This window comes from Musa acuminata, chromosome BXJ3-9 (assembly GCF_036884655.1).
Source record: "Musa acuminata AAA Group cultivar baxijiao chromosome BXJ3-9, Cavendish_Baxijiao_AAA, whole genome shotgun sequence".
Taxonomy (NCBI): domain Eukaryota; kingdom Viridiplantae; phylum Streptophyta; class Magnoliopsida; order Zingiberales; family Musaceae; genus Musa; species Musa acuminata.
Genome location: NC_088357.1, coordinates 6,459,743 through 6,473,485, shown reverse-complemented (window position 1 = coordinate 6,473,485; position 13,743 = coordinate 6,459,743). Strand labels below are relative to the sequence as shown.

Sequence of the window (13,743 nt, the reverse complement as noted above, 5' to 3'; positions counted from 1 at the left end):
CTCAGTGTCCAATGCCACCATGCAATTTATTTGTATTTCTGGGTGCAAGCTTGTGGTAATATATAATTTATTATATATGTCCTTTAAAAGGACCATCATGTATGGCTAGAAAAGGAGCACGTTCTCAACAGAACCACCAAATCGACGACCATAGCAACTCAAAAAATTCACACGAAGGCCATGGTGTTATGTTATTCTAGCAATTCAAACATACATGAAATGCAAGTGGCAGACATAATATGATATGACATACATACCAAAAATTTCCTCAGGAGGAAGAAAATACATCAACATCTTGAATGAATCCTAAGAATTGATTGATTTGGGCACCAAGAGAAACAGCAACATTAGCAAATAGGTCATCGGGTATAACAAGTCGAGGCACGTAGATGGATCGGGCCCAATTCGAGCCATGACCCAATTGTTATCCTCGATTAGGGTTTCTGAAGCCGTGAGCTCCATAAATACCCGACGAAAGCCTCGCTCCTATTGTTCCGGAAAGCGCAGCGGCTCGAAGCGCGAGAGAGAGGGTTCGGAGATCGGAGAAGGTTCGAGAGCGTCACCTCGACAATGAGAGCGAAGGTGCGAATTTTCGTTCTGCACTTCAACCTTTCCTTTCTGCGTCAGTTCTTCCGCCTGATTCCTTTTTTCGCGTACAGTTTCCTGCTACCAACCCGCCGAATAACTGTAACAAAAGAGCGGTAGCCTTTTGGTGAAATCAAATTTTTGGATACTAGTTTTGTCACTAAATTTTACCTTTGTACTTCAATGCCGATCTTAACTGTCACAATAGCTCGAGTACAGAAATAATTAGATGCTCACAATGTACCAATACCATACTGCAAACACGTAACTCGTCACACCAGTCTTTAGATGTATCAAAAAGTGCTAGTTAAAGTGAACAGGATTGCAATTCTCGATTGATCACGAGGAGAACAATTCATCACTTCTATTTTGTAGGTTAAAATGCAAATCAACACTAAATGTAACAATAGTATGTTAAAAGCAAACACATTCTGCAGTGATACTAAATGCCAACACTGATCAAACTGTGTAACAGGGCATACATAGGCTACTGTAATTCATAATTTAAGCTGAATCTTCATAAACATGCTTCAGTTACCTTCCGCACAAGCCATGATTCTGAATACATTGCAGCTAATTCATTTTATTGTGGCATGATCATCCCCTGCTGATCTCCACAAGCATATCTCCAGCCTGTATAATTCAGATAGAAGATCAGTAAAAACCAGAATCATTACACTAACCAGATCATGCTGGTGTGTCCAATCAATTTATGGCTGGTAGATACGGAAAAACATATGCAATCAAGGAGACCAATGTGTTTTTTAGAACATCTACATTAAACAGCCTAACATAGACACACTTAAAAGATCAGAGTTGGTGATCAAAGTTGTACCACCTGAAAACCCAATACTCCAAATATACTTTAAAGATTTCTAAAGGTTAAAATCCCCCACGTTTATATGCCAAATATTTTTAAGTGTGCTTGTCCTGCTCTAATACCACTGTCACAGACTTAGCTGGTTTTGCCTACGTCGTTCGACACCCTTGCGTGTTCGTCCGCCAATGGTCAACCTCCCCAAAACCTCCTATGGTCACTTAAGGGCCTATAAAAGAGAAGATGAGTTAGAGAAAATATTTTATTCAATATCCACAAGCAACCATTTCAACAAACACATGATAGCAAATACAAATTACGAATATAGGCTTCGCAAGCTCTGAACGGTCGCGCAACAAAAAGTCCAAGATGGTCCACTACAGACCAAACAAAATAAGGCTATCAAGCCTACTACAAGCCCTCTATATGCTGTGCAAAGCATGAACAAAAATCGAAAGACACGGACATATATGAGTATTACATCAAACACCTCATTTACAACTTTGTCCATGACAGTCCAGTACTCATCCTCACACTCCTTCCATTTTATTTTTTACTTTTTTGTTCTTCTCCTCCTCCTCACACCCTCACCCATCACACGTATGCCTGATCGACTTTAAATTCTGTAGACTTTTGTTAGCTTGGAAACCGGCTTAACCCAACCTAAACTGCATGAATTGCCATCCTCACCAACTTATCATCAAGAAACTAATTGAAATGCTCTCCTAGTCCGATCATTACGTTTGGTGAACATTTCTTGATGTAATTTTGCTCATTTCCTCTTCGGAAATGATCAAATACTCAACAACAGCCTTCTTGTTTCCCTAGTTGACGAAATTTAAACCAAGGTATGCAGTACCGAATGGTACCGCCCGGTACGGGCGGTATGTACCGGTCCGATGGCATACCGATAAGCGGACCGCCTCGTACCGCTACAGTGCTACAGTGCTATATTGTAGTAGTGCCACAGTAATGAAAATAAAATAAAATTGTTCGGTACACCAGGGTGTACCGCTCGGTATGTCCTGGTGTACCGGTCGATACACCGGTACCATACCGTACCGAGCTCGGGTCGAAACGTCGGTACGGTACGGTACGGCGAACCTTGATTTAAACCTCTTCTTCTTGACTTTTCTTATCAAGATTGCATGTTTAGAAGATTAAGAGTTGTTTCAGTTTTATAATTGCATTAGGGAGTTGCTCTTGATCATCCTCGTAATATTATATCGTCACTTGTGTTTACCGATCAGATACTCTCTCTTAAAGATCATGTCACAAAATGCTCTCTTATTTGAAAGAATTTATGTGGTGCCCTTTTATCACAAACATAGGAAATTTGTTTAACTCTCTACAATATTGATGCACTCCACAGGATTTGTATCAAGTGGATGTAAAAAAGTTGTAGGTTTCCTGCATTGGATTTGGATGTTTCAAGAGTATATAGTATGGAGTTAAACTTGTGCATCCACCCTAAGTACACTAATTATTTATATTCAAGTCTGACTGTCTACTTTCTAAAGAGTTCTAGTATGTCAATAATGGCAATTGCTCTATGATATACTGCTTTGGGTAAGAGAATGGCTATCATGATCGACATGTCCTCAAAGTTATGTCAGGGAAACCACTATCATAGATTTGTTTTTATATCATCAGAGTAGCTGGACCAACTCGAGTTAATTATTCTAGAAAGTCAATACGATGAGGCTTAAATGGATTTGATGCTGTATTTAATGGGTTCAACTATAAAGAATGAGTTTGTGTTCACAATGCACTTAACCTGTGAGCTATCCTCTTCCCTCCATTGTCCCAGATGCTTATCTACCCAAAATCCTAGCCCATATTCACATCTTCATGACCTCGAAGCATCATTGCTACCTTGGTTGTTAGATATGCCATCTTTTGCCACCTGCATGCTGTTTAGCACATGTTGGCGATTTCTGGTGAATGGCTGTTTCTGATCCGTCCATGGCAATTTCTCATCACAGCTAGGCCAAAGGCAAAAGGATGAGTCTCATAGAACTATCATAAACACTGCAAGTTTGTTGGCTACTTTGTGGGCTCGATGGATACAATTTTTCATCGGTCATTTACGAACTACCAATCGCTCACTAAAAAGCATTTATCCCTTTTGATCTTTTTTTGTTTGCCACATTATCCCTCTCAAACTAGTCTACCAACTATTGTCACTTGCTAGATTTGTGGAAAACTGATAGTTTGTAGCTTGCAAATGATTAATGATAGAGTTAGTGACTTAAAAAGTGCTAGGTGCTAAAAGGCGTCAAGGTCTAAAAATGCTTGAGGCGCTAGGCGCTCTCCTAAACCCAAGCAAAGCAAGGGGCTCTAAAACATTAAAATATAAAAAAATAATAATATAATTGACAAATATGATTATATAAATATAAATATGACATTAAATTGAAAGGATCCTTTAGATAATTATATTTCTAAGCAGGATCCTTTCTTGAATTTTTGATGAATCTTTTGAATTGCTTTGTACACTTGTCATTAATCCTAAAACCCTAATAACAGTTCTAAATAAATAGAGATTAGTAGTGCTAAAATCTAAATAAGGACTATTATATGATAACAGTGCTTAACAATCTACTGTTAACAATATTTAATAAACTGTTAACAGTAGTTAAAGGAGAGAAAAGATACCGACGATGAAAAGTGGGAAAGGAGAGGATGGAGGTGATGGAGGAACTTTTGAATGACGGTGATGGCAGTGACGAAGGAAGCTATGGACGATGGCAGTGGATGTTGCAGACGGTGACGTCGTGGGCAGAGGAAGCTACGGTCCTCTCCCTCAACGATGGAAGGAGCTGCACATGAAAGCAGGGGCTGCGGAGGGAATTGCACATGAAAGCTAGGCCTTCGGATTTGTCCTTCGGCGATAGAGGAAGCATCGGTCCTGTGCAGCGGCGGAGGAGGTGGCGACTACGCACGAAGTAGGGTTTATGGCTCAAGGTTATGTGGGGGAGTGGGACAGGGGGGCGACGGATGGGGGTTTGCGTGCGTAAGTTTAGTAACATTATGTAGCTTAGTTTAATCGAACCAAGTAATTTACTGTTCAACTGAACCAGACATAATATTCTAATTCGGTTACTTTGTTTCAACCAGGCGCTTGCTTGAGGTGTCTGGTGCCTGGGTTCAAGCGAGTGCCTAGGCGGCGCTTCATTGAAGCGTGCTGCATGATCAAGGCTTGAGGCGCTCGGGCCTCACCTCACCCGAGTGCTCGGGCGCCTATTTAAACCCTTGGATAGAGCTGCAACAACATTTCTAATGACAATGAATTAGGACCTTTAATTGATGGTGAATTTCTAAGACCAAAGGCTCGAGTGACGTAAACTTTCTTTCTGCTCACTAGGGTATTATGATCTTCTTGAGAACCTAAATTGGCAGGAGCTCTGTGCACTGAACCACACTATTAGAAGATGAACCTTAGTATCATGATAAGGTTGTTTCTTTACAATTTAGATTTATATTGATCCTCCACAGTCCCTGTATTAGCCGGAGCCTTACGTATTGGATTGCACATTTCATTTTTTTTATGCACTTAAGCTTCATCTGACATAGTTATGGATCCTTCGTGATTGCCCATGACGGACAGTGATCATAAGGGACTACCTTTAATTTGCTGATTCCATATTATCAGGTTCTAGATATGAAGGTGTGCTTAATATGCAGATATATTTAGTTAGTGTTCCCTTTTAGATTATTTGCAGATGGGCTCATCTTCTTGGTAGAGTAATTGCAATATGAGATTAATTTGAATATGACAGTTATGCTGTGTACTTTTCTTTTATACTCTAGTTAAAGTAATTTTTTTTACCTGTTCTGTAAAACTAGGGCTATGGTTTTTGTAATTTGTTTTTCTATATTGTCATTTTACCATCATTTGCAGGATAAAGGTGTCTAATGGACAGTACAATTTTAACTTTTCCAAGGACTAACAGATTTGTTGGCACTCGTACCATTGACCATTCCCTGGGACTTTGTGCTCTTAATTTATCAAGATATAACATATGCTATTTGCCTAAAGGTACTTGTACCTCCTGTTTTTATGAATTCTCAGTTTCTATCAGTAGGAAAGTTTTTTGCTCGTGGTTACTGACATATTTCTTTGATTTGTTAAAACCTTTAAGAATAACTTGGATTTTTTAATATTTAAACAATTTCTGCATTTTAGTGAAATGAGGCTGTGAAGCAAGAATTTAAGTAAAATGATCACATTATGTACTTGTCTTTTATAAGTTATGCAGTGCCTCTGACATTGACAATTGGTGATCATACAGGATTGAAAGGTCGAATTGTTAGGAGTGCAATGAAATCTTATAAGCTTTCTGAGCTTACTCATACTGAGGTTGATTCTCTCAAGGCTCGCCCTCGTATTGATTTCTCATCCATTTTTAGTGTGGTAAGTTTGATAATGAATTTGTTGGACCTTTAAGTGGTAAAGCTACTATGACAATTATATTGCACTTTTTATGGGTAGGTAAACCCAATCGTGGATGATGTACGGTGCAGAGGAGATGTTGCAGTAATAGAGTCAGTGATTCCTACATATGCTTCTAAATATTGTATAGAATTTTTCATTTGAACAACTAACGAAGTTATCAGTTGTTCAGAAGTCCAAAATCTCTTTTTCTTTCTTGACCCAGTTATACGGCAAAATTTGACAAAGTTGTACTTGACAAAGTAGTTGAGCTTGTTTCTGATCTTCCGGTTCCAGAGGTAGGCTGGTTTTAACAGTAATCCAATGAGAATTATAACATGCTGTGAATTCTTCTTTTTGAGCTGACTGTAGAATGATAAATTTTGTCTTCAAATTTAGTTGCTGTATTACTATTTTTGAACAAGTATGCATTTGACATTTTTGGTTGTGTCTATCACTTATCAACTTTAGGGCAGGTGATCATTGATACCAGGGTTTTTCTTTTAGGTTATTTCCAAATTGTTAAAAGTCTTTTCAATTCAAATATGTTTCATAACTGTTATGTTGCATTTTCTCAGTTACCTTTTATGATACATTTGGTCTAGATGTTATCAGTTCAAGGGCTTTAACATAATCATTGTGGTTAGTTATCTGTTATTGTGCCATTAAGTTTCTTAAGAGATTTCAGGATCTTTTTTATTAGAGACCATGTCAATATCAGACTTTGTAAAACGTTGTGGGAAATTGCTCTCATTAGCAATGTGGTTGTATTAGTCATATCTTTAGTTAAAGAAAACTTGTATTTTTGTTGTCATCTATTTGTACTTGCTTCAACCAATACATGTTAATGTTTGTGTATTGTTGTGTGATTGTTAAGCTTGATCCAGCTGTAAGGAAAGCATTTGATGTGGCATATGCCAATATTTATGCATTTCATGATGCTCAAAGGGTTCCTGAGAAGGATATTGAGAATATGACAGTAAGCAAATGACTTGTAGTATTCTTTATTTTGTCACCAAGTTTTTCTTGCTCTCATTAACTGGTTTTGGATGTAATGATTATGCATAGGGAGTTCGGTGCAAAAGGATAGCAAGGTGCATCGGCGCTGTAGGGCTTTATGTTCCAGGGGGTACTGCAGTTTTACCCTCAACTGCTCTCATGCTTTCAGTGGTATGCTCATCTATTCCTAGGAATGGCTGTGGCGGTTCAGTCATGGTATTGTTGAGTTTTGATGCATGATGGTGAACAGATATGGTTGATTTTTTATTTCTTCCGTGCACCAGCCCGCACATATTGCCGGGTGCAAAACTATTGTTCTTGCAACTCCGCCAAGTCGTGATGGTAGCATTTGCAAGGTAGCCTTCTACAAGAACCTTGGCCCCACATTGAGATGAAGTTGAATTCGTTATTTTTGCTGCAGGAAGTACTTTATTGTGCCAAGAAAGCCGGTGTAACTCACATTCTAAAAGCTGGGGGAGCTCAGGTTCAAGGATTTTGAGCACCCTTTTTTGCTCTGCAAATGGCTTTTCTTGTGCGTTGACTAATTTCTATCTGTTATATCTTCAGGCAGTCTCAGCAATGGCTTGGGGAACTCCATCTTGCCCAAAGGTACAAAATTCCAGTATGTAGTGGGGGTTACTTTATGAATTATTTTCTTTTATATGTTTGAGGAAAATATACCAAAAGCAGCTGGTTGTCTTGTAAAATTAGTGACTGTAAATTCTAGGATTACTGGGCTTATGTTATTACAGCTTATCTTCTATTATTCTGTAATCTTCCATGTGAGTACTTTTTTGCATCAAAGAGCAAACACTTCTTGTTGCATTCTTTGTATTTGTTAGGTGCACAATGCATAAATATTTCTTAATGAGCTCAATTTCCAGTATCTCTTTCATTGTGAGCTTCTTTTCATTTTGAATAAAAACTTTGTTGTGGGGCCTTCCATTATCTAACCATCATCTGCAATTACTCCAAATCCAAATGTCTGGTTTTGAATGAAACCAAAGACAGCCATCAGTACTTATTCTACCATGCATAAATGATATCAAATGTGCTTAAATGTACGTCATCTTCTTTTGATGGTTTATAATCTCCCTGTTGATGGTGCCATAACTATCCATCAAAATCTCCTTATTTGACGTTGATCATCTGCTTCAACTCAATTTCAGTTTTGGTTACAATTGACTGGCCATATACTTAATATCTGAACCTTTAATGGTTTCTTGCAGGTTGAAAAAATTTTTGGCCCAGGAAATCAATATGTTACTGCTGCAAAAATGATTCTCCAGGTATGATTATGATTCCTTAGCTTCCCTTATGCTTTAATTCTTTACTCTCTGTCCTTGGTTCCACATATTTTTCCTCTTTTAATTTTACAATCTTTAGGTTGTATTTGCTTGCACTATGATGACTCTGTCCAGAGATACACCACGGAGATCAGGGCCCAATTAGAATAAGTAGAGAACTAGTCTTGGTCAAATGGGAAGAAAAGCCTGCTATATGTTTAATTGTATCAGCAGAAAAAGTACCTTTTAGTAAAAAGCCGAGATAGAACAAGATTTAACTATGGAAAGAGAACAGAATATAGATGAGAAAGATGCGTAGGAACTAGGAACAACCATCATCTTTAGTATCATATGTACATGTCAAATGGAAAGAAAAGCCTGCTATATGGTTGCTCTCATTAGCAGAAAAAATAAATTTTAGGTAACAAGTCAAGATAGAATATATATATATATATATATATATATATATATATATATATATATATATATATATATATATATATATATATATATATGTGTGTGTGTGTGTGTGTGTGTGTGTGTGTGTGTGTACATATATATACACACACACTTATACATAGTTGCAGAAGTTAAGAAATAAAATGTGTGTGTGTGTGTACATATATATACACACACACTTATACATAGTTGCAGAAGTTAAGAAATAAAATGTGTGTGTGTGTGTGTGTGTGTATACATATATATACACACACACTTATACATAGTTGTAGACGTTAAGAAATAAAATCACCACTAGAAATCTTCATTGTTTTCTTCAGCTAGATCCTTTTTTTCAATATTTTGAATCCTTAAGGACTCTTTCTAACTGAGGGCTGACATTTTGTGGACAAAGAACCACTAGAACCATTTTGTAACTTTTTGTCAACTGTAACAGAATTCTTATTACTACCCAACTTTTTCTCATTTTAGAAGTCCTATTGTAACACTAATGCTTGTCATCTACTTTTTATAGATTTGACATCATTTTGACTCCTGGATACAATCAAAATATCATCTATTAGTTGTATTTAACATGGATTTTAAATAAAACTATTTTTTTCTTAATCTAAATTTCTAAAACTAGCCCTGACTAAGAACCTGGCAGCATCATGCTATCACTGTTAATGAAAGGATTTGATTATGGAACACGTAAGAATTGTTGTGTAATAGTCTTCTTCTCCTGATTCTATTTTCAATCTATTTAGATAAACTTTTTTATAATGTTGTAGCTTCTATTTTGATTTCCCAAGATATCGTGTTGTTTCTTCTCTTAAAATGGTTCTTTAGATTTGTGGTTGGACATATCCTCCTAATCATAAGAGCAGAGATTTGGTGCTACAATATTTCAGTTTCCGGTCGATCCGCAGAGCCTTCCAATTTGTTGGTCCGAGATTAACCTGCTTTTTGGTGTACTTCTCTTTTCCTGCAGAACAGTGAAGCAATGGTTTCCATTGACATGCCTGCTGGCCCTTCAGAGGTTCTGGTCATTGCTGACAAGCATGCCAATCCTGTTCATGTAGCTGCAGATCTCCTATCTCAGGTCTTTATTCTGTTTGCACTTGTATTGTTCAATTGATTAGCATGTGTTTGATGGAGAATATTCTTTTTATTTCTTGTGTTGTTACTTTCTTATGCGAGCTAATTAGGTAGTGGGCATCTATTATCTGGAATAAGGCTCCAGAAAATCCCAAGTCAAAGACGTTGACGAATGTAGTCAATTCTAAGACCAGCAAACCAAAAATATATTAAATTTATATGAATTCACTTTTCAAATTGATGCTCTGTAGGTCTTTAGTTGCAAGGTTTTAAGCATCAGTCAGATTAGCATATGCCGTCTAGTATTTTCCAACCTGACCAACTGCCGGTATCAAAACGCTTAGGTTGATACTAGTACATATGTTATTCATTTATCTATTATTTTATTTAATGATTCTGGGTTGTATAGGTCCATAAATAGCCTGGTTTACTGGTACTGTATGGTCCAATATGTTTCCAAAATAGGTATCAAACTGGCATTTAAAACTTTCTTGGTTTGATGTTCTTATTTCTTTTTGTACTCTACTAAATTTACAGGCAGAACATGGTCCAGATAGTCAGGTGGTTCTTGTCGTTGCCGGAGATGGAGTGGATATTGATGCTATCCAGGCTGAAGTTAGCAACCAATGTGCTAGCCTTCCCAGAGGAGAGTATGCTTCAAAAGCACTGAGTCATAGCTTTGTTGTGTTTGCCAGAGACATGGTTGAGGTTGGTTCTGAATACCTGTCTTGTGCATGCCACATGGTTTCAACCAGACTAAAGATTCTAAATCCATTACTTATGCGACGACATATATATACTAAATCAAGTTAACTAGTCTACTTCATAGTGCCTATGGGCTTATTTCTAGGTGCAGTTGAAGTTTCAAGGGCATTGCTGAAGCTTTTGGTATTATATTGAAGCTAGTAGTATTGACCTTATCATCTGAAGTGATTGGAAATATGGGCCTGAGCATATTTAGCTTAATACCAAAGTCCTGGCTATCCGCTGGATCTGTATACAATATTGTGCTCTATGCTCTGGGCTGTGGTTTATTTACAGCAGAAGCATCAGTTTACACTGGATTGCTAAATCGTGTAGTTCTAGCTCCTTTTGTTTGCTTGTGAACGAACCAAAAAACATTGTATTTTGCAGGCAATTTCCTTCTCGAACTTGTATGCACCTGAGCATTTGATCATCAACGTCAAGGACGCGGAAAGGTGGGAGGGTCTCATTGAGAATGCTGGTAATTTGCTATGGTTATAACCATTGTTTTCAACATGTTAGAGAAAGAAGTTCTGTATTACTATCTTTGGAGCATATTGGTATTATAACAGTCCTCCAATCAATTGAAACTCATCTGTTGGAAAGCATCATTTACAGTTAAAATTTGTTGAGGACAATAAATTCTTTGCTAAAATTGTCTAGTAACTTCTGTGGATCACTGCAGGCTCAGTCTTTTTAGGACAATGGACGCCGGAGAGCGTTGGTGATTATGCTAGCGGCACCAACCATGTCCTTCCCACATACGGATATGCAAGAATGTACAGTGGGGTGTCACTAAACTCATTTCTCAAATACATAACTGTGCAGTCCTTAACCGAGGAAGGTCTCAAAAACATTGGACCGCATGTGGCAAAGATGGCAGAAGTCGAAGGGCTGGAGGCTCACAAGAGAGCTGTTACCCTTCGGCTGCAGGAAATCAAAGCTGCCCTACCTGCTTAGCTGACATAATGCAGGTCCAAAATGCTCTGGGAACTTATAATATCATAGGCTCCTCCATTTGAGTTTTTTGAGTTGGTACGTTGAAGCACCAACTTATCTCAGTCAATGTTTGGGTTTCTGAACTGAGCAGGTTGTTTCTTGAAGACCTTTGCCATTTTGCATCATTCATAATCTGCTAAAAGGTCAAGCTGTTGGGGGTCGTCTTTCTTCAGTGCCCACAAGCAGCTCAAAGTGGGGGGAGTGCATAAAACAGTCAGCTCATTTTTACGTGCAATAACTACATCCTCAGATACATTCATCATCAGGTTTATGCTTGCAGAACCTAATTAAGTTGTGTTCTCACTGTTGGTGCAACATTTTGAAGTTCACAATCGTTTATCCCAACGAACAAATGGAAAAGACTAGCCAATAACCAAATGGATAGGGTATTGCTGTTCGTATTCACATCATCTTATGTGGCAGTAGACATGCTGTTGAACTTGTGGTATTTGCTACGTAAGCCATCCTTTCATTTTACTGTTCTAATATGCAAGAAACTTTTTTCTGTTTGATATGCAACATTGTTGATTGTTTTAGTCTAAAGTAATATTTGAACTTGTGCAGACCTCGAGTTTCTCATGAAATCATTGTTGTCCTGTATATCTTATTATATGTGTGATTTGTCACATGCTTAAGATTCGAGTCTATGGTTTGTTTATGGAGAAACATCATCGACCAAGAACTCATGTAGGAAAACCACAAAATTCTTGCCCTGGATATTGGATTTAATTGAGAGATAGACATAATTAGTCAAATTTGGTTAGAGGGTTGTGCCCACAGCTAGTAGTTTTTAATTTGAGATGTTGGATAGCCAGATCCTCCACTCCTGAAGGCTGCCATGAATCTTTCAACAAGATCAAGAAAATTATTGGATGGGAAGAAGAAAAAAAAAGATAAGAAAAAGTGGGACACAGCCAAATAAGACAGCTGTTCATGGATTGGGAGCAGACATCGAGATCTCTTGGAGATTTGATGATGACTAACAAGAAAACACAAAAAGTCTTGAATGAAAAAGGGTCTCAGATTGAAGGTCAAACAACCCAATCTAAAAGAGTTATCACAGCAGCTTGCTGTTCTCCATATTAGCTCGTGGCTCTGTGTAAAGTCATAGTAACACCACAAAGCTTTGTTTTATGGGATCATGTTGAGCTCTCCAGAGCAAGTCATTCTAATGTATTGTGTAGCCACGGATTGGAAGATGTATGATCAATTTAAAATACAAAAGCATATATATATATATATATATATATATATATATATATATATATATATATATATATCACAAGATGTGCTAACCTTAGGAAAGCAGAGCAGTGGTAGGTGAAAGAAGTTTAATGTACCAGCACAAGTGCCAAAGGTCAGAGAGAAACTCTTCTGATGCTTTGAACTGGTGTTTACTGCAGGCATGGTGTACCTGAAATAATAACAGGTTACTTGTAAACCTTAAACATTCATAGAACACAGGGATGTAGAAAACATCAACGATAAGTATCCTCGCTGGAGGTTTATGAGGTACTTTTGGAAAACTTCAAATGCTAAACATCATGCAGGAAAGGACTACTCTTAATTTTTGGTTTTGTCTATTTCTATCAAACCCAACTAGGGATATGTAAAAGGAAATATGGCCAACTCAAAATTTATGGTCATTCATTATATATGGGGCATGTGTCATCTCTACAGCAATTCAGTATTCAAACAACCAGAGGCATGGGTGCTTCTGGATCTGTCCATACTAGATTCATGAGAGTATGCAATAAACATTGTCAAATGACTAGATCTGTTTATGCTTGTTAGTAGAGTGTCTAAATGGGAAGTTCCTCTCGATCAAAACAGAAAAATTTAGATCCTAGTCCTACACAATTAACATGCTCAAAGTGATAGATAACTTTATAGGTTCTGACCTTCATGCAACCCCCATAAAAAATTATAAGAAAACTTTGTCAAAGCAAGAGACAAGACATGTGAGATGGATTGCAAACTAAGGGCGAAGGGCTAATCATGAATGATCTCACAGTAGTGTAGTTGTGGAATAGCAAGAAAGAGGAAACTGGAGTAGTAACTCCTGCTGCTATAAACAATCAAGCATGGTGTACTCGAGCTTGCAGTAACTTCACCTTTGCTTCTCGATCATATTGAATTGCTTGGCTGGACAGTGAAGTGACGCAATAACCGTACTGCTGCATGATCCTTGTCGTCTGATGCGGCATGATATAATCCACGCTGAACGTACTTTCTGCGAGAACTGTCGGTAGGAATTGACTAATCTTAGACTGATGTCATATAATGCAACTTTCAATTTCCATGGCATTTGCATATATTCCTGCTCATAATATTTTCATCAC

The 13,743-nt window shown here is 37.7% G+C and overlaps 1 protein-coding gene across 2 annotated transcripts; it reads left to right on the top strand.

Moving 5' to 3' along the window:
- The first annotated feature begins 426 nt into the window (after window positions 1-426).
- On the top strand, window positions 427-11,964 carry LOC135649772 (histidinol dehydrogenase, chloroplastic-like). 2 transcript variants are annotated; one of them, XM_065168553.1, is made up of 16 exons: window positions 427-582; window positions 5,307-5,444; window positions 5,698-5,819; window positions 5,898-5,950; window positions 6,064-6,136; window positions 6,715-6,816; window positions 6,906-7,007; window positions 7,121-7,192; window positions 7,258-7,320; window positions 7,404-7,445; window positions 8,066-8,125; window positions 9,552-9,662; window positions 10,196-10,366; window positions 10,793-10,883; window positions 11,088-11,376; window positions 11,493-11,964. In XM_065168553.1, exons 2-15 carry the CDS (start codon window positions 5,321-5,323, stop codon window positions 11,360-11,362), a joined length of 1,461 nt encoding a protein of 486 aa, XP_065024625.1. In that variant the 5' UTR covers window positions 427-582; window positions 5,307-5,320; the 3' UTR covers window positions 11,363-11,376; window positions 11,493-11,964. The 2 variants fall into 2 exon arrangements, with proteins under 2 accessions (XP_065024625.1, XP_065024626.1); XM_065168554.1 differs by having other exon boundaries at window positions 449-582; window positions 5,359-5,444.
- The last annotated feature ends 1,779 nt before the right edge of the window (window positions 11,965-13,743 follow it).

What these genes read in the sequence shown, in the direction of transcription:
- LOC135649772 (XM_065168553.1), top strand. Translation starts at nt 5,321, where the DNA reads ATGGACAGTACAATTTTAACTTTTCCAAGGACTAACAGATTTGTTGGC. An exon ending in CATATGCTATTTGCCTAAAG is followed by an intron (nt 5,445 to 5,697) that starts GTACTTGTACCT and finishes GTGATCATACAG; the next exon opens with GATTGAAAGGTCGAATTGTT. An exon ending in TAAAAGCTGGGGGAGCTCAG is followed by an intron (nt 7,321 to 7,403) that starts GTTCAAGGATTT and finishes TTATATCTTCAG; the next exon opens with GCAGTCTCAGCAATGGCTTG.